General features: G+C 34.1%; 1 protein-coding gene across 1 annotated transcript in view; it reads left to right on the forward strand.

Moving 5' to 3' along the window:
- The window catches only part of LOC136851610 (atrial natriuretic peptide receptor 1-like), a 524,376-nt gene that overhangs the window by 92,849 nt on the left and 410,029 nt on the right, over positions 1-21,498 (forward strand). Inside the window, exon 4 of the mRNA XM_067125948.1 lies at positions 12,921-13,107. Within this exon, the coding sequence (XP_066982049.1) occupies positions 12,921-13,107 (187 nt within the window). The remainder of the gene's footprint in view (positions 1-12,920; positions 13,108-21,498) is intronic.

The following is a 21,498-nucleotide window of genomic DNA, read 5'->3' on the forward strand; positions in this document are numbered from 1 at the left end:
GTTGGTGAAAACGTGATTAAAAGTAATATACAGTAGTTTGTTGGGAAAATGTGATTAAAATTAATATGCTGTGGTTTTGTTGGGTGAAAATGTTATTAAAAAGTAATATGCTGTAGTTTGTTGGTGAAAATGTTATTAAAGTAATATGCTGTGGTTTGTTGGTGAAAACGTGATTAAAAGTAATATACAGTAGTTTGTTGGTGAAAATGTGATTAAAAGTAATATGCTGTGGTTTGTTGGTGAAAATGTTATTAAAAGTAATATGCTGTAGTTTGTTGGTGAAAATGTTATTAAAAGTAATATGCTGTGGTTTGTTGGTGAAAACGTGATTAAAAGTAATATACAGTAGTTTGTTGGTGAAAATGTGATTAAAATTAATATGCTGTGGTTTGTTGGTGAAAATGTGATTAAAAGTAATATGCTGTAGTTTGTTGATGAAAATGTGGTTAAAAGCAATATGCTGCGGTTTCTTGGTGAAAATGTGATTAAAAGTAATATACTGTGGGTTGTTGGTGAAAATGTGACTAAAGGTAATATGCTGTGTTTTGATGGTGAAAATGTGATTAAAAGTAGTGCTGTAGTTTGTTGGTGAAAATGTTATTAAAAATATGTTGTGGTTTGTTGGTGAAAATGTGATTAAAAGTAATATACTGTGGGTTGTTGGTGAAAATGTGACTAAAGGTAATATGCTGTGGTTTGATGGTGAAAATGTAAAAGTAATGTGCTGTAGTTTGTTGGTGAAAATGTTATTAAAAATATATTGTGGTTTGTTGGTGAAAATGTAATTGAAAGTAACATGTTGTGGTTTGTTGGTGAAAATGTGATTAAAAGTAATATGCTGTGGTGTAGTTGGTGAAAATGTGATTAAATGTAATATGCTGTGGTCTGTTTGTGAAAATGTGATTACAAGTAATATGCTGTAGTTTTCTTTGGTGAAAATGTGATTAAAAGTAATATGCTGTGGTTTGTTGGTGAAAATGTGATTAACAGTAATATGTTGTTTGTTGGTGAAAATGTGTTTAAAAGCAACATGCTGTGGTTTGTTAGTGAAAATGTGATGAAAAGTAATATGCTGTGGTTTGTTGGTGAAAATATTATTAAAAGTAATGTGATGTGGATTGTTGGTGAAAATGTGATTAAAAGTAATTTGCTTTGGTTTGTTGGTGAAAATGTGATGAAAAGTAATATACTGTGGTTTGTTGGTGAAAAAGTGACTGAGTTTCTGGCCGGCGAGTGTATACCTGGATGACATTAGGGGTAAAGGTGATAGAATAAACGTCAGGAATTAAAGAGAAATACCGTTACTAGTATACCGTTGGAAGCTTCATATTCATTATGCGTACTCTGTCGCTGCTTCTCCATGGAGCAGTTCTGTCTCAAGGGCATTTTGATTGTGAAAATTAGCCAGGTGACTGATGCACTGATAGCGAATGGACGATGTGGATTTAGGCAAGACTGAGAATGGGGCATACGCGGACCTATAAAAAGCACGAGAAGCAAATCAGATTGCAGTCTGCCTACCAAAGGGTTGAAAAAGAATTCTTGTGTTTGGAAGCCAATGTTGAGGTGTATGAAAATCTTGGGATGAAATGTTTTTGTACTATGCACGACATTGTAAGAACTGAAAGGGTAATATCTGTCGAGATATTCAGAAATAGTAAAAACCTCAGTGTTGGCGAATGGATGGTTCAGAATGTTATGTGATACTTCGGTCATTGTGGAAAGAATGATCTACAGATTAGTGAAAATAGCTTATTAATCGAAAGTGTTAGGGTCGAGGAGAAGGGGAACTGATGAAATGGAAGAGATTTTGGAAAGGAAATTTCCTTATATCCGAAAGCAGAGGTGGATATTGCAGTGATTGTATGAGGTTCTGGGTGCTGCTGGTGGGGTTTCTATGTAGGTTCATGAAGCAGATCATGTTTTGAAAGTTTTGGGCGCAGGGGACTAATTTACGATTCAGAGGTTAAACCATGAATCTTGAATCTTTTATGTGGAGCATGAAAGTGGAACAACTTCAGGAGACAGACGTATATACATACATACATACACACACACACACACATACATACATACATACATACATATACACATACATACATATATATATCTGTCGTGTGTGTTTGTGTGTTTACGAATATTTAGAGAAGTATATACATACATACATACATACATACATACATACATACATATATATATATATATATATATATATATATATATATATATATATATATATATATATATATATATCGTGTGTGTGTTTGTGTGTAACGAATATTTAGATTCCTTTTATTAAGTTTCTTGCCTAAAATATTACAACATGTACGAAAATCGGTATAGATAGAGATTACTGTATAATAAGAATAATAGTTCTCTTGTGGAAGTTGAACAAAATCAGCTCAAAATAGAGGTTATGGTAAATACTTGAGACAGCTCAAGTCATATTGTAAAAACAAAAACATACAAGAAGATAATTTCTCTAACAGCTTAGTTGTCAGTCTCGAGAATCATAAACTATTAACCAGCCGCACACACATGCAAGTATTCAGTAACGAGGGTAATTTCGAATTTTTTTTATTTTAATATGCAATAGAAAGAACATCAAAACATATTAACCAAAGAGACAATGACAAATGTAAAGTAATCAGTCATGGAATGCCATCACAACCCGCTAAATTAAAATACATAACTTACAGTTTCATTACCCTCAATTTTGTGAACTGCAGTTTTCAGTTGCATATTTACGTTGTATGTATGATAGGGAATATGTAAAATAGTGCAGCAGCATAGAATATAGAAAACAGAACGCCTTCTCATGATTAGTAGATGTTGCTACCCATACATAAAGTAAAAAATTAAAGTACTGTGACCTGCATAGCAGATACTTCAATTGTTTAATAAAGGTAGGAAAATCCATATGTACATGACACTCCCACCATGAAGTCTAGATGTGAGTTGACAACCACACTGAGTCCTGCATCCTGCATCCAAGACTATTTTTTTCAAAAGGTGATCAGCTAATACGTAATTTGATCCTTTAATATGCCTTATCTCCAGGTTGGAAATCTGCAACGCTAACCACCAGTGGGTTAGCCGGGAATATTAGAATAAAAAGGAGAGCGAATCAGTGATTTAAAATAGGAAGGAGCCATTTTATTTAATTGTCAGAGATATAATGAATTCTAGTGGTCAGTGTGTGATTGAATGGCTGGCTAGGGGTATATATGGTGTGTCTAGACGATGGAAAGGTCCCATAGAAATAAGTTAAAGAAATAGCTGTCCATTTTGTTTGGAAGAAAACTAATATAGGTGACCAAAATGTTTTGGTTGAGAAACTAAGAGAGCATAAGGATTAATAAAAGAGTAGGCTGAGTTTAGAGGCAGAAGAGGTTTTGTTATCTGAAAAGTATTTTTCTGCGAGAAGTTTGAGAATCATAGAAAGTGTTTATGAGGCAAACGTCGGTCTAGAAAATGTTTATTTTAGGATTGATTGAGGTGTCACGCAGGGAGCATCCATGATGCATGAGGTAATCTGTTGATTTCAATTCGAACCTTATAAGATAAAAGTTGAGCGTGATTTAGAATATGTTGATGTGAAAGTGACTGATTTGGTGTAACATTGTCAGAAATAATGATGCATCGCATCGATTGCTACTTGATATTTTTGCGAATGGAGTAATTTGTATATGCAAACATGATTTCTTGTAAGCGAAAAGATATTAGAATAAGTTTACTTGAAAACGGTAGGATGATACAAGAGGTGAATCACGGAATGCATGAAGCAAGCGAAGGAAGTATAAGGAGCTGTGCTAAAGTTTTATGAGCGGAAAAAAGTGAAGCTTGTGGATGCTGGAGTTGGAATGTGTGAAGGGATTTTGGAATGAATTTTCTTCTACTTAACCACAGTGTTGATGGTAGAAGTGAAATAAAAGATAAAAAAGTTTTGAAGTTGTTGAGGTGAACGATTTCCTTATTACATGTGGAGTAAGGAGGATACAAAAAGTTGGAAAAGTCAATAAAAATCGTAGTGGGTAGAAGGTTAGAGTAGGTGAAAAGATTGATCAGTGATCTGAAATCTGGTCAGTTTGAGGGAAAGTAGATAATAGGTTCGTTAAAAAAAGTAGTTAATTCCGAATTTTTCAGAGAGCAGAATAAAAAAAGTGTTAGAACGGATGGTCTTTAGTATCCAGGAATTGTAGATTGGGTGCAAAATTTAGATGAGTGGCACAGTGTGTAAGGGGGTCGACACTATGTTGATGAACAGTCTTTGTAGATACAAAAAAATCCTGATGCAGTGAATTTTTTTTATCTTGCGTTATTCATAGTTGATTTGTCAAAGAATAACAGTAACTTGTATCGTTATTGTATGAAGACATCTTCAGTTACAAGAAACTGCTGTAATATATATATATATATATATATATATATATATATATATATATATATATATATATATATAAATATATATATATATATATATATATATATATATATATATATATTATATAATATATATATATATATATATATATATATATATATATATATCAATGATATATATCAATGGATGTATGTATGTTCAGCAGAACTCTGAAATGCAAGCAATTTCAACTAAACTTTAGTATACATATGACTTACTGTCTGGAAAAGAATTCTATGGAGGTAAGAAATCACTGGCACCAAAGGGAGTGGGGTGGGAAGGGGGTGACATGTAAATATAACAGAAAACGACAGATATGAGTGTTTAACCCATAGTTTTCGAGGTCACTGAGATGAATGGTGACAATCCTGATCCCCTTTAAGTCCAAGTTCAGCCCCGATAGGAAAGGGGGGTGGGAAGGGGGTGACATATAAAAATAACCGAAAACGACAGATATTAGTGTCTAATCCATAGTTTTTGAAGTTGCTGGGATGAATAGCGACACTTCCAATGCCCTTTAAGTCCAATTATCAGCCCTGATAGGAAGGTGGGTGAGAATGACAGATATTAGTATCTAATCCATAGTTTTCGAGGTCGCTAAGATGACTAGTGACACTCCTGAGGCCCTTGAAGTCTAAGTTTAGCACCGATGGGAAGGGGTGGAATATAAAACGTTAAAAATGCTGGGTAATGTAATTAAAGCAACTATCTTAACAGGAAAGGGAGAGGAAATGAAAGAAATAGTAGAGGTGGGGTTGGGAGGAGAAAGAAGGAAAGAGTATGAGAGAGAGAGTGAGTGAGTTTATCAGTTTTCATTCAGAGTTTTCCAGGCAGCACCGTGTTGGTCAGCTATATATATATATATATATATATATATATATATATATATATATATATATATATATATATATATATATATATATATATATATATATATATATTAATTGTGTATGTATGCATGTGTGTGTGTGTGTGTACATGTAGGTCTTGAAGATAGCAATTCTCTAAAATATCATTCGTTAACAGCAAGACCCTTGTAGGAAAATCCATTAATATTTATAGAGAGAGAGAGAGAGAGAGAGAGAGCCTCAGGCTTTTTTCTGTCATCACCAGTGACAACCATACCTCGTAGAGTCTCCTGTTTGAGATGGAGACATAATGATCACCTCGAGGTTTCGTCTTTTCTGAGGATGTAGTTAAGGTATTAAAAGAAAGAGAAAGAGCTTATATATTGTGACTTTCTTTCTTCTGTCTTTATAAACTTGCTCTTTGTTTAACAGAATTCCCAAAAAATTTCATATATATATATATATATATATATATATATATATATATATATATATATATATATATATATATATATATATATATATACACACACATATACACTTACATATATTATGTATGATAAATATATATATATATATATATATATATATATATATATATATATACATACATCATGTATGTGTGTATACACTTATCTCATTAAGCCGTATGTAGAAAATTGTACTCTTCATAAGATCACCTTCCTGTATGCAATCGGTACAAACTTTAATGGTACGGTACATTGGACCTCATCAAACTTCTAGTTAGTCTATTTGTCTCTTTTTTACAGTTTTCTCAGGAAATTCAGTCTCATAAGTTTGTTAATATTTTAAACTTGAAGCTGGCTAATAATGCATTTTGGCTTGTACGTAATGAATGTCATTTTCGCACTGTAAGCACTTCCCGTATAAGGAACTCCTTATCCTCCCTGCGCTCACAGAGGAAATGAAAGACTTGTTTGTACTGGTTAATATGACGTCGGTGCACCTCACCAGTGTGTGTACCCTGACGTTTGTGTAAGATGAGAGCAGCACGTGTTATTATATTTTCTTGAGGGATATCTTCCTATATTCTTACAGTGATTTACATTTGTTATGAAAGGAAGACCACTACTTTGACCAGTTATGTCAAAAAGATAAATGTAGATTAGTTCTATAAAGTAGACATCCTAAATCGAGGGACGGACATCAGCACAAAAAAGATATGTAGGGGAGACAAGTACTCAAATTCGTCCTTAAATAAATAATTGCATTTTGCCTCTTATGCAGCCAGGAACTTTGAGGACTTTACTGTCTATTCCAGCACACACCTGCCTGTAACCCTCTTCACTTCCCCTTCCAATCGCCCTTTTGTCTTTTTTCGCAAAAATTGACCTCCCTTGAAACACTTACTTCATAGATACAATGTATGTCTTATTCCCTCTCTCCCCCTTTCAGTTTACCCTTTTCCACCATCACACTCGAGCATTTTTTCCATATCATATATGTCTTATATGATAGCTTCCGTCATTCTTTTTATTCTTTCCTGTAAACTGAGTGAAGTGTTTTTGTGACTGGTGTGTTCCAAAGTCATCTCTTTAGCCTCTCTGTTGCAAGTTTCGTGTCATCGTTATTCATTTTTTTATAATTATTACCTTATACAAATCGAAGTAGTAACTTTTGCAACTGTGAGAGGGCTTAGAATCTTATTCATGGACTGTGGTGCCCAGTGCTAAACCCTTATCAACTATTTTACCCCTTCTCACCCACCCGTTCTATCAGGGCTGAACTTGGACTTAAGGGCATCGGGAGTGTTACTATTCATCTCAGCGGTCTCGAAAGCTTTGGATTAGACACTAATATCTATCATTTTTTTACATTTTATTTTTCACCCCTTCTCACCCCTTTCCTGTCGGCCTGAACTTGGACTTGAAGGGCTTCGGGAGTGTCACCATTCATCTAACCGACCTCGAAAACTATGGATTGGTTATTTTTACGTCACCCCATTCCCACCCCACCTTTTGTGCCAGTGATGTCATATCCCTACAGTATTCTCTTCCAGATAGTAAGCCATATTTATACCGAATTGAGGTATGATAAATTCTTAGAATTTATTTAGTTACCAAGTCTACGGGCAGAACCCGCCCCATCTCAGTGATTCCCTTCCCACTCCCACCCCCATTGGTGCCCTTTCGTGCCTTTGGTGCTAGTAATGTCTTAACCCCCACAGTATTCTTTCCCAGATAGTAAGTCTTATGTATACGAAGTTTGGTTGAAATTGCTCATTGCATTTCAGAGTTATGCTGGAACATACACCACACACGCATACGTACATACATCCATTTTTATATATATAGATTCAAGGATTAATTAAGATTGTTTCCAAATAATAGTAATTAAATTCCAAAATTATAGTGAATTTTGATCTATTACAGTAGTGTTTCATTTATTGACCACCAGTGGTAGGGTTGATTAGTTATTGTAAATGAACCAGAGATATATATTTGTTCCCTCAGTTTTGTGTTGAAGTGACTCGAATCGAGGAGAAGGATTTACAGTTTTACAGTGCTTAATTAGAGTGATGCCCTTTTGGTACACTTTAGTAATAATGATACCTCACGTTGTTGATAATTCTTTTAAGGGATCACTGTTGCCTTTAAGAGTACTCAGTCGTATTTTTTTGTTATGAAAGGTCAGGTATCTGGTTGTAAGTGAGGTGAATTTTGAATTCTGTGATTGTTAACCACAGTATTTTGTATATTTATGAGCATTTGGAATGCTTCATGGTTATATATATATATATATATATATATATATATATATATATATATATATATATATATATATATATATATATATACATACAGATACTGTATATTGTATAATGTATGTATATGCATACATATGTGTATATATATACTGTATATGTATGTATATATACATACGGTATACATGTGTATATATATACAGTATGTGTGTATGTATGTTATGTATATGCACATGTCTACATATTTATGTTACTGTGGAATTTCTCAATTACTGGAAACATTTGTTTGTATCAGTGTCCACGCCGGCCTGAGCAATATCGACCGTCCACGGTGTTGAGGACATTACTCAAGTTATGCGCTTCATTTCATGATGTCTTTATCAGACTACGCCTATTGTTGCTAATTTTAGAATGTTAATTATTGCGACCACGTTGGTACTTCGTAGTAATATTTCGTTCCTAAATGCTGCTGCCTTGATAATTTGCTCCCGATAACGTTGCGAGAATATGAGGTTGTGATGGGTGTTTCACTCTGAAATGTTCCTTCCTCTCTCTCTCTCTCTCTCTCTCTCTCTCTCTCTCTCTCTCTCTCTCTCTCTCTCTCTCTCTCTCTCTCTCTCTGTCATCCCTTCCTTCTGTTTTATATGTACAAGTAACATTTCAGTACGTATCATAAAAGAATACTTTCTTACACCTCTTCTCCACCTTGCTTGTGGCTTTCAACAGTTGTGTAACTACTTCTAACGGTTAATTCAAGGTTCAGCTTAAAAGAACCTTCACCGTTGCAGATTTAGTGGATTATACCTCTATATATATATATATATATATATATATATATATATATATATATATATATGTATATATGTTATTCATATATGTATATATACATACATATATATGTACACACATATATATACACATACATAAACACACACAAACGTCCTGCTTTTGCTCACCTCCCATCTTTTTTTTTTTTTTTTTTTTTAAGCGGACGGCCACTATCACACGACGTTGCAGAGGGCCTCTGTGAACTCCTCAAATCTTACTGTGCCTTGTCTTCCACAAGTATCCACTCATTTCTAGCCTTTTGTTCCATTGCTGTTATCCAAGTAGGTCTGGTTCCTTCACAACAGCCCTACTGGTACGATCACGTACTGTTTTAATTGTAATGGTGCAAAGGACATCTCCAAGCCATCTCTATCTCTCCTTCATGACATCTCATATTCGTAATGAAAACCCTCTATCTTGCCATCTGACTCATGATAACTCTCTTAAAAGCTTTACATTCCCAAATGGAGATTTTATATTTATATATATATATATATATATATATATATATATATATATATATATATATATATACATATACAGATATATATATATATATATATATATATATATATATATATATAAATATATATATAAATAATATAATTTTATATATATAGATATAATATATATAGATAACAAAAATACAGATGTATGTATATATAAATAATATATATATAAATAAATAAATATATATATATTTATTTATATATATATATGTTATATATATACATCTGTATCTATATCTATATATCTATATAATATATAATAATAATCTGTATCTATATATATAAATTATATTATTTATATATATACAGTATATATAGACTATATATATATATATATATATATATATATATATATATATATATATATATATATATATATATATATATATATATATATCTATATATATATATATATATATATATATATATATATATATATATATATATATATATATATATAGTTAATTAGTTTCACTGTGACACCATGAGTCATGTCTATATACAGTAGGTATAAAGATCGGACTACACTAAAATAGCATTTTCATATGCAGTTTCAGTCTGTTCGATTTTCGCACTTGGTTCATTTTTTATTTCCTTTGTTGATTCTGTGACAAAATTCCAACCCAAAAGACACTGAACTTGACATCATTTCCTAAATGTTAGAAAGACTCAGTCTCAGTCATTCTTGCTCCAATTAGTGCAATTTCATCCCTTTGTCTGTACCCTGTGAATATTTCTGTTGTTCTTCGATGTATTGTTGAAGTCCTTTTTTCGTAGACGAATGAAGCATCTTTTTCAGCCATTGCAAATAATTTACGGTGTTTCTTCATAGAATCCATGAACAGGGCAAACAGAAAGGTGAAATAACATTTCCCTGTATCACACCGCTATTTAATACAAGTTCTTTTGACAAGATTCCATCAGCGTTACATCTGCTTCGTTCGTTAATAATTTTCATCAGTTTCATCAGAAATAGAAGTGACGTATACTTTTCATTAAATGATAAAGATATATGGCTTCCCTAGATGTTTTGCATGTCATATATAATATTGAAGGGTGCCTTCTATCATAGTTAATACAAGCAGAATCCTTTATACAGAGGCTGTTTTCTTTCTAGTTTTATGAATTGGTCTGTGGACACTGCCAAATGCCTTCTCGTAATGAACAAAAGCCACCAGAATGGGATTTTGAAATTCCACACATTGCTGCACAATATCTTTTAATACTGTTTGTACAATTCCTGCCTTTTCCAAAGCCAGACTGTTTATACTGAAACCTTTTAACAGTTTCTCTCTCTAGGCTATTTAGGATGGGCATACTATTTTAATGACTACCAACGTAAATGGAAACCTTTATAGTTACCACAGTCAGGAGACCTTCCACTGGTATCTTTGCTATGACTTCTCTTCTCAGTCATCGGGCTTTGTTTCCGCATTCCTTATTCTGCAGAACATGCAAATTAGTATGCCGTTGTCATATCACATTCAGCAAAAATCACCTCTGTATTTATTGGATCTTCATTTTACCATGAATTTTACCTCTTTACGAACAAAATGGAATATTATAGAACTTATGATTTTTAATGAAGCATAAGTCATAGTTACTTTACATGTGATATTAAGATGAGAATTAAAATTGGATCCATGATTTGTGTCACGTTCAGCAAGCATTTTTCTCTTAAGGGACAGAGACCAGAATAATTAAAGCATTCATGAAAACAAACTCATTTAACAACCAAAAACCCGAATTTAGGTCTTCACTGTATGATTTTTGTGTTTATGCCAGCGATTTTATTTCAGCTAAGACCAAAGGTGGTTCTCTTAAGAAGGTGTCAAAAATTTGGAGGGGGAAATAATATAGTTACTGTTATTACATCGGGAAGTATTTGGTAGCTGTTATCTCAAAGGAGTGACCTCAGTTGAAATAAACGCGCTACTTGGGACTGATACATTTTAATTCTATGACCATCTAAGATTTGTGGATTTTTCTTATTTACAGAAATGCGTTAAGATGGCAATACGTCAAAGTTAAATTGGCTCCTGTTTGAAAAGCAAAATGTTAATTTAGAACTAATTTTGGTGGCACCATCATCGTTTTATGCTCATATTTAATGTCGAACTATGTGATAGCTTTAATGGCCGTCGACCCGTCCTTTATCTTCGCCGTGTCCGCATTTTTTCACCATTGCAATAAGGCCAACTATGTTTTAGTTGGGTAAGAAGGCCTCAAATGATGGATCTATCTGCTTGTGGGTTTGGAAAATAGGACACTTCAGATGGATGCAGGTCTCATTTATGGTGTCGTATTTTCATTATTGTTATTTTCGCATTTTAAAACTTCTTGATAGGCCGATGGAAATTTAGTAATTTCTTTTACTGCTATAGCTATATGAACTGATAACTGGGTTTGAAAATATGAAGACTATGATGCTAAGACTTTTCGATCAGTGAAGATTGTTATTGTTGTCAACGTTTAACCACGACACTCAACTGGCAGTGGCAAAGATGTTTGCACAGTTTTGATAAGCAGACCATCAATGAGTTACGTTCATCTTCGATTTTTGTAAAAACAGTTTTGATTATCAAATTATCAGATAGACCAGTGTAGAATGAAATCATTTTCTAGACTGCTTCAACTGTATTCTTATTGAGACATTGAATTAACTTTCTCTAAATATCCACAAAAGAGGTAGGGAAACATTTCATGGAGATGATATAAAATTAAAATTTGAGGTAATTTCACGGACTGGGTTAATTTACTCAATCATTCGAGAGCTCCTGTTTAAATCTAAAATGTTTGCTCTCATTCTCTCTCTCTCTTTTCCGACAGTTTTGCATTACCGCTTCAATTTTTCTTCTCATAAGAGTTATCTGGATGGAACGAGGCAGCCATTACTTAGCTCAGATTAATGGATTAATGAATGTATATACTCGTATGTTTGCCAGAGACTTCTATTTTTAGTCCTCCTCGCCTCTTCCCGCTGCTACCAGCACTATAACTGCTGCTGTTTATGCTAAGGATAATGGTGATTATTATGATTATAATATTACTTGTCTTATGAATTATAATACCTTGTAATGGTAGTGTTCATAATGATGGTGTTGATAATTCGGCCCCTAGCTGCAGCCCCTTTCGTTCGTTTTACTGTACCTCCCTTCATATTCTCTTTATCGTATTTTTCTTTCCACCTTTTCCTATGAATAGTTTCGTAGTGCAACTGTCAGGTTTTCCCCGTGTTACACCTTTAAAAGCTTTTTTTTAATCTTAATTTCACTTGCAGCGCTGAATGGCACTTAAGTCCCAGAGTTTGGCCTTTGGTTTAAATTTTTATATTCCACTCCATAGGCAAGCACTGCATAATTTAAGGCATACATCCACCATAATGCCCACACAGCAGTTACGGTAATGAAGCAACAGTGACGCTAATGATATACAGTTCCAGTGAAGTCTTTAACAAAAACAGCAGCAACTAATAACAGTAATGATGATAATTAGTAGACATTTCGTCGTAGCATATCATTTAGGCAGTAACAACAACATCGCTTTCAGCATCCAGTTTTACTAACACAACTCTCTTGGTGTGACAGGTGAAGCAGATCGCAGAGAATGAATTCGGTTACCGATACGACGAAGAGAGCGTCAACCCCTACGTGGCGGGGTTCTTCGAGGGGGTGCTCGTGTATGCTGCCGCCCTTAACTCAACGCTGAGGGACGGAGGCTCCATGAAGAACGGGAGGGACATCATCAAACACTTGTGGAACAGGACGTTTGATGGTGAGTGTTACACCTGCCTTTTATTTCTTTATTTTATTTTAAAGTTCCTGTTCTTGTTCAGCATGCTGTTTTCGTATTTTTACTTCTAGGATGACCATTCTTCTTTCCATAGTCATCTTTCCCTTGTTCTGAAGTAAGTTCTGTTTTTCAGAAGAGTAGGGTGCGGAGGAAATTTTGTGTTATTCACTTATCACTTTATATTTTCAACTTTATTTTGGCCGTGCGGGTTGTATTACATTCTGTGTAAGTTAGCCATGTCTGTTTTTTTTTTCAGATTTTTTTTAGCTATATTTTTACTTAGACTTTTATTTCCTTTCTTTTGCAGTGGTAAAATATTTCGTCGATACTGATTTATTTAAATACCCTTTATAGTTTTATTGGAAGTGAGATATATGTGGAATTATTATTATTATTATTATTATTATTATTATTATTATTATTATTATTATTATTATTATTATTATTATTCAGACAATAAGCCCTATTCAAACGGAACAAGTCTTGGGCCTGACTTGAAATTCAAGCTTCCAAAGAATATGGTGTTCATTTGAAAGAAATTACTGAAGATACCAGGAGGTACAGAAAGAAGAGAAACACATGAGTAAAAGGTGAATTGTTTTAGGGTAGCAATGCATATGTATTGCATCTTCGCTTGAATTTTTGATGCTCTGATTGCACAACATCAATAAAAGACCTGTGGAACAGAGAGGTTCGACAGCGTTGCATATTTATTGCTTGTTGGTGCTCTGTCCAGCAAATCTGGCTCGTTCTGGGCAGGAAATGAGGCTCAGCGATCAACTTTGATAGCGAAAGTTCTCTGTTAAAATACAATTTTTAAAAATTAAGAAACACGACAGAAACCTACCACCACGAATCACTCTATCTAAAAGAGATAAATCTCTGGCAGGAGCAGACATCCACACCAGAGAACGGTATTCTATTAAAGGAAGGACAAATGCCCTTGAACAGGTTGCGTTGATTTTATCATAGTTATAAAAATACGAGACCTCACGTACAATAAATAACTTCCGTGCGGTATTTGCTGACACTCATTAAATGTTTCCCAAAAGTAACGTGAGGATGGGGTGAGATAGTACAGCAATATGTCAGTGTTTGTAGCGGCATTCACCGGGAATTTACCGCGTATCACTAATGATAATATACGACCGTCTCTCTCTCTCTCTCTCTCTCTCTCTCTCTCTCTCTCTCTCTCTCTCTCTCTCTCTCTCTCTCTCGAGTTGCTTAAGACTCGAAGTCATCGATAAAACTTTTAAGCAAAAAATGCAGAAGGGAAACGTCAAGGCAATCAAGGAAGTAATTGGCAAAGGAAATGAATCGCCATTTTTACTCCTCAATGGATCGACAAACTTTCAAGACTGAAGAAACCAAAGCAAACATCAGGTGGGGTTGGGGAGGTAGGGATTGTCTAGACGGGAGGGGGTGTTGGGAGGGGAGGGAGATATGGGGGTTTCATGGATTGCCGTAAATGGACTGGGGTTGAGGGTGCTTTAGATGAAATGGGGTTTGGGGTTCTGGGGTGATGGCGACTCTAGGGCTGGTTGTTGGCAGGGTGGATGGTAGCCTATTTGAATCGAAGGCCTGCGTTGAAAAAGTTTTAATTTTCAGTCATTACCATGGATTTGACAAAGAGATATGTCTGTTTGTTTAGTCTTTGTTTTAGATCTTTTTGGAATAAGTTTTTTCTTTCAAGAGGGAAATCATGAGTTGATGGGTGATAAGAGTCTGTGTCTGGTTCTCGCTTCTCGCTCTCGTAAGTGGAAGCTTCCGGTTCCCCTTTCTCACAACTGGCTTTTTCCAGTTTCCTGCGTTTATGTTTTCCCACTTTTTACATGACGCTTTCCGTATTCTTTTTTTCATTAGTGATGACTTTTTTTTAAACTTCCATGTTCATTTTTATAGTTATATTTTCTGTTTTACCATTCATTGTTATGATTTTCAACTTTCTTTCTTTCCTAAAAGTTTTCATTTCTATTTTCATGTCTTTTGTTTTCTTTTTTATTTTCCTTGTCCATCTTGCGTAAGTTAAATTTTCTGTTTTTATCCATTCATAGTTGACATTTTCAACTTTCTTTTCCTTAAAAATTTTTCATTATCTGTTTTCATGTGTGATGACTTTTATTTCCTTTTTTCCATCTTTCATAATTTAAATTTTTTTATTGTCGCCCTTCATCTCGAACATTTTCAACTTTCTTCCTGTAATAAACTGACTTGTCCACTTTTTTATAGTTTCTCCTAACTGACATTTTCCATTTTCTTTCTTTCGTTAAAGAAATTTTCTGTTTTCCTGGTTTCATAACTACCTTTTCCATTTTCCCATTTTTCAAACATACTTTCCGCATCCCGTCGTTCTCTACTTTTCTTTATGACTGCTATTAACAGTTTTCATTTACAGAATAGGTTGCTTTTCATTTTCACTCTCTAAATGACATTTCTTATTGTTAAATTCTATGGGTAAATCATATTTCTTTTTTTCTGCCATTAATTCACATTTTCATTTGGCCTCTTTCATAACTGGCATATTCTATTTTTCTTTCTTCTTTCATTTTCTACTTTCAGCAACATTCTATTTTCCTTCTTTCATAACTGGCATATTCTATTTTCCTTCATAACTGGCATATCTATTTTCCTTCTTTCCTGTGACATATTCTATTTCCTTCTCTCTCATAACTGGCATATTCTATTTTCCTTCTTTCTGCTTGATTTCTATTTTCCTTCTTCAACTGGCATATTTTATTTCCTTCCTTCTCTCATAACTGGCATATTCCTATTTTCCTTCTCTCATAACTGGCATATTCTATTTTCCTTCTCTCATAACTGACATATTCTATTTTCCTTCTCTCATAACTGGCATATTCTATTTTCCTTCTTCATAACTGACAAATTCTATTCTCCTTCTGTCATAACTGGCATATTCTATTTTCCTTCTTCATAACTGGCACATTCTATTTTCCTTCTTCCATAACTGGCATATTCTATTTTCCTCCTTTCACAAGTGGGTATATTCTATTTTCCTCTTTCATAATTGCCATTGTCCATTGTCCATATTTATTTCATGACGGCCATTTTCGGTTTCTCTCCACGATGTCTAAACATTTTTTATTTTCCTCTTCATAATCGACAGTTATACGTGACATTACCACTGGAACGAGGCTAGCCAAGCTTATAATAGATTACTTTCGTCAGTCGCAGATGAAATGATTAAATTATAGCTTAATGAGCCTATAAAATAACCGAAATCTTTGATTTTGACAGTTTCTGAAACTGTGGCACCTTTCCTATTCTTCAGTTTATTTCTCATTGACATTCTGACCCGTTTTCTCTCCAGTTGCTCAAGCCATCCGTCTTAACACGCCTTAGACATGTCTTAATAATAATAATAATAATAATAATAATAATAATAATAATAATAAGTTCCTGTTAGGTAGACAGGGTTCTGGAAAAAAAAATTTAATCGGCGCATAGATAAATTTTCTTTATTTCATCATATTTCTTCGTTTTGTAACCGGATTAGATTCTTCCTTACTTTTCTCATTTTTGCACAAATACGCTCTTCTGGGAATTAATTGTAAAATTACCTCAAAACATAATTACACTTCTCGCCAATTTCCACACCCGGTATTTATCGCATATACGTTTCTCTTATTTCCCTATTTCCTTCCTAATAATACTCAGCGGTTTATTGGCCGATGCAGAAGTTGCCGTGGGGCACAGACCCCTGAAACCATCTCTTTCACGGAGTTCTGAATATGACAGGGCGGTTGTCTTCTGACTTCAGTCAAATCGATAAGGATTTTTATATCTGGCGGATCAAATTTGGTCTGTACGTTTTTACGGATTTCGCGTGTTTGTTCATTTTAATTTATTGGTTGCTCCTCTGTAAATACAGTAAATCAATGTATGTTTTTTTATTACACTACCGTTGGTGCTGTGAAAAATTTAGTTTTGATTTTCAGAAAAACAAAATTGTGCAACTCTTGCAGTATGAAAATTTAAGTACGGTTGTGTGTGTATGTGTGTACAAAATTTAGCGCCCTTTCTCCGTTTGTAAATTTTAGTAACAAATTCCAGAGACAGATGTGAACACCAGAATGTTGATAGTAAACTCCCCCTCCCACCCTCCACACAAAAACGCACAAAGCTGTGTGATGACAGAGAAGGGTCTCTTGAGATTTTGCCACTCATGTCGTTCTTGTAGTTTACTCTTCACAAATCTCCACTTATCTCAGTCTCTCTTCTCATAGTTCGCTTCCAAGTAAGTTTGCCTTTAACTATTCTATGCTCTTAGAATACAACCTGCCATTCGTCATTGCTCCAATTTAAAACACTGTCCTCTCATCTAACCTAATATTCTTTTTAAAGCCTTTCTTATTAATTTCCCTAATCTTTAGGCATTTATTGTCGTGCCATGATTATATCTGTATATAAACATCATACTGGGAATTTATGTACAATTTCCTTCGTATGTAATTCAGTCAGTTATTTCCAAATCCTTTTCTAACCTTTCACTGAATTCCAACTTGACAGTATTGGATATTACAGCACCTAAAAATTTGAAAGATCAACCAACTTGATCCTTTCCCATCTAAAATTATTTAACCCCTTGTGTGTAGTCTGGCTTTATAACATCTGTTTTTCTTTAAAGATTTATTTGAGTCCCATCTCTCTAGACATATGATGCAGTCTATGAAGCAAGCTCCAATCTAAACCTCTTCTTCCATCTCTGACCACTTTTTTCATTATAAAATCAATGAAAAGGTCAAAGAGGAAAAGTAAATTAATATTCCTTTGTAGCACCCCACTGCTTACTGAAAATTCACAGAACAAGACCCCCATCAACATAGCCTTACATGATTCAAAACTTTCATTAAAATTGGTTTGTGGGCGTTATCAAATGCCTTCCTATAATTAACAAAGACATCACAAGGGAATTTTAAATTCCATGCACTTGTTGCACTATATCTTTAACACAGATATTGACCTGCAACTCTTTGCCATTTGTAAGACCAGCATATTCATCTCTGAGGTTTCTATCAATTTATCCCAAGCATAATGAGAATAAGCATACAGAATATTTTGACGACAACCAAAAATATGTGCATTGTCAATTAAGTTACTACTTCCAGCCAGGTCACCTTTGTTTGTTACCTTACTGGTAGTTCTCAGTTATCTGGCTGTTATCTCCCTTCATTTCTGCTAAACAGTCCTGTTAGCTTACAAAGTGTCATTGCAGATTCGGTTTCTTTATTATCGATTCCATTTCAAGAACTGCAAATTCATTCATAAACAATTCAAGTTTTCTGTAAATCAACTCATAATGCACCTCCTCATATCTCTATTCATGATTTAAAGAAAATGTTTCCACCCAGCATTGTCTTTTTCCTGATGCTGTTTCGACTAATATCTCCTTTGGGCAGGTGTTATTCTCTATATTTTCACCTGTGGATGTTTCAGTAATGATTATGGGGTTTCCCCTAACACCTATGCTACTCCCAGAAAACATGGATATGACATCATCAGCCTGTTATCCAAATATAATATCTTATGTCTTCTTGCTCATCGTTTAACTTCATTACCTAGACATTCTACCTTGAGTTCTTCATCTTGTTTCTGGAAATTTTATGCCACTTACCTTATGCTTTTTCAATCCCAGGTCTTATGTGATATCTTATGTTTCTGTCTTGTTTACCTAGCCCAGTAATTCTTTTGCAGCAGTTTGAAATACACACTTTATGTCTATACAGTCCTTAATCACTGTCTCAATTTCTCAGATATTTTCCTTAGAATTGCAAGCTCATTTCGACATTCCAGTTGCAAAAAGCCTCTTGATGTTCATATTTAAGAAGCTCAGCTGTTTGAATCTCTAGCTACTTGTCAATATTTTGTTGAGGCTTATAATAAAACTTTAGTATATATAATATATATATACATATATTTTATAGATGTGTGTATGTGTATACATATATGTATATGTATATAATATATTATATATATATATATATACATATATATATGTATATGTATATATATACATAATATACGAAAAAATGAAACAATGAAGTGGTTGCTAGGCCATTCAACACATGGTCCTTTATTAGCAGACTGATGAAAAATATAAAGGTAAGTTTACAAGAAAGCTCATATAATTGACTTGATTATAAGGAACAGATGTTAATGAAAAATAACCCAAGAAAACAACAACATAAAATATAAAATCCATGCTTGGACTGCTCTTCTTTTTATATAGATCACTCTATAAAGATTTAGAAGTGAGAATTAAGCAGCATAAGTATTCTGTACAAACTGGGTAAACATCCAATGGAATATTCATTCATTTAAGTGAAAACTCTCATAGGATCAATTGGACTGACAGTTCAGTGATTGCCAGATCGAAAGATTTCTCTTCAAGCAAAATCTTTTAGAATCTGTAACTTGTACAGCTTACTTCAGCTGTAATTGTAACCTTTCCTCTGGCATGATGTAGTTGAAACCCTGTATTATAGTAAAATTTCAAGAATGAGCTTAAGATAAAATCCTTGGACTTACTACTAATTAGTTACCATTCTATGTTTTCTATATATTCTTACGTTTAATAGTTTTTTGAAAATGTTCATTTTGCTAAAATTTTATTGTTTACCAAGAAAAGTATAATTTAAAATGTTGCATTTCTATAAATATGTAATCAGCTTATTCATTCCAAGGTCATTTTTTTGGTGGTCAGTCTCTCCCCTGTACAATCCTTTGCACTGACTCCTCCTTGCTTTAGAGCCAGTTGGGCCCTAAGTCTTTGTAAAATCTCTCAAAGATTTACTGTTGTTTTGTGTGTCACTAATTCTTCAACTGTGTTGGACTCAGTGCATCTGTTCCCATCCTCAGGGATATCTGTATGTCATCTGTCAATTATGTGAGCTTTCTTGTAACCTTATTTTATATATTTCATCAGTCTGCTAGTAAAGGACAGTGTGTCAAAGGTCTAGCAACCACTCTGGTGTTTCACTTTTCCTTCATGGCATTTGTAACATATATATATATATATATATATATATATATATATATATATATATATATATATATATATGCTATATACTATATATATATATATATATATATATATACTCTATATATATATATATATATATATATATATATATATATATATATATATTGTGTGTGTGTGTGTGTGTGTGTGTATATGTATGTATATAATGGTGGAATGATGATGTGAAGGAGGTGGTGAAAGCCAAAAGAGATGCAAACAAGATCTGGGAAAAGTATGGACAGCAAGAGCATAAGGAGAGGTACCAAAGACATAAGAAACAAGTAAAGAAGGCAGCTGCACAAGAAAGGCAAGATCATTAGATGACATGTACAAAGAGCTGGAAACGCCTGAGCGGGAGAGAAAATTTCACAGAATTGCAAATTCGAGGGACAAGAACACCAAAGACTACTCCCATATAAAACAGGTTAAGGATGGGAATGGGGTGGTTTTATGCTACGAGAATAAGATAAAGAAGAGGCGGAAAGAATATTATGAACACCTGTTAAATGAAGAAAACCGTAGGAAATTTTTTGAAGACGGATTCCAGAACCTTTTGGTATGACACATACTGTTAGCAAGAAGGAAGTAAAGAAGGCACTAAAGAATATGAAAAACGGTAAAGCAATAGGACCATATAGAATTCCTGCAGAGGTGTGGAAGAGCCTTAGGAGAAGAAGGAATAGACATGCTGTGGGACCTAGCAAAGAAAATATACATTCAGGAAAAGATACTAAAAGAATGGAAAGAAAGCTTTATTGTGCCTAACTACAAAGAGAAGGGTGTCATCAAGGATTGTGCATACTTCGGTGGAATAAAGCTAATGTCTCACACCATGAAAATCTGGGAAAGAATAATGGATCAAAGAATTAGAGAAGAAACATCTGTAGGTGAAGAACAGTTTGGTTTCACGCCAGGGAGAGGAACAACAGATGCAGTATTTGCCCTCCGACAGATGGTGGGACAACACCGGGAAAAGCAGAAAGGACTGCACATAGTATTCATAGATCTGGAAAAGGCGTATGGTGGAGTCCCACGCCAAGAGGTTTAGAGGTGTATGCAAATAAAGGGAACACCAGAGAAGTATGTGAGGTTGGTCCAAGATAGGTATGAACGAGCAAAAACGCAGGTTAGAAGCAGTATTGGGTTAACTGAATGGATACCAGCAAGAGTTGGTTTACATCAGAGATCTGCTTTAAGTCTGTGTCTTGTTGACCTGATAATGGATGTGCAAAGAATAAGAGATTAATCCCTCTGGTGCATGTTGTTTGCTGATGACATCGTGTTATACAACACCAAGAGAGGGGTAGTGGAGTCAAAACTAGAGCAGTGGAGGA

Source organism: Macrobrachium rosenbergii, chromosome 3 (assembly GCF_040412425.1).
Source record: "Macrobrachium rosenbergii isolate ZJJX-2024 chromosome 3, ASM4041242v1, whole genome shotgun sequence".
In the NCBI taxonomy this organism is placed as follows: Eukaryota; Metazoa; Arthropoda; class Malacostraca; order Decapoda; family Palaemonidae; genus Macrobrachium; species Macrobrachium rosenbergii.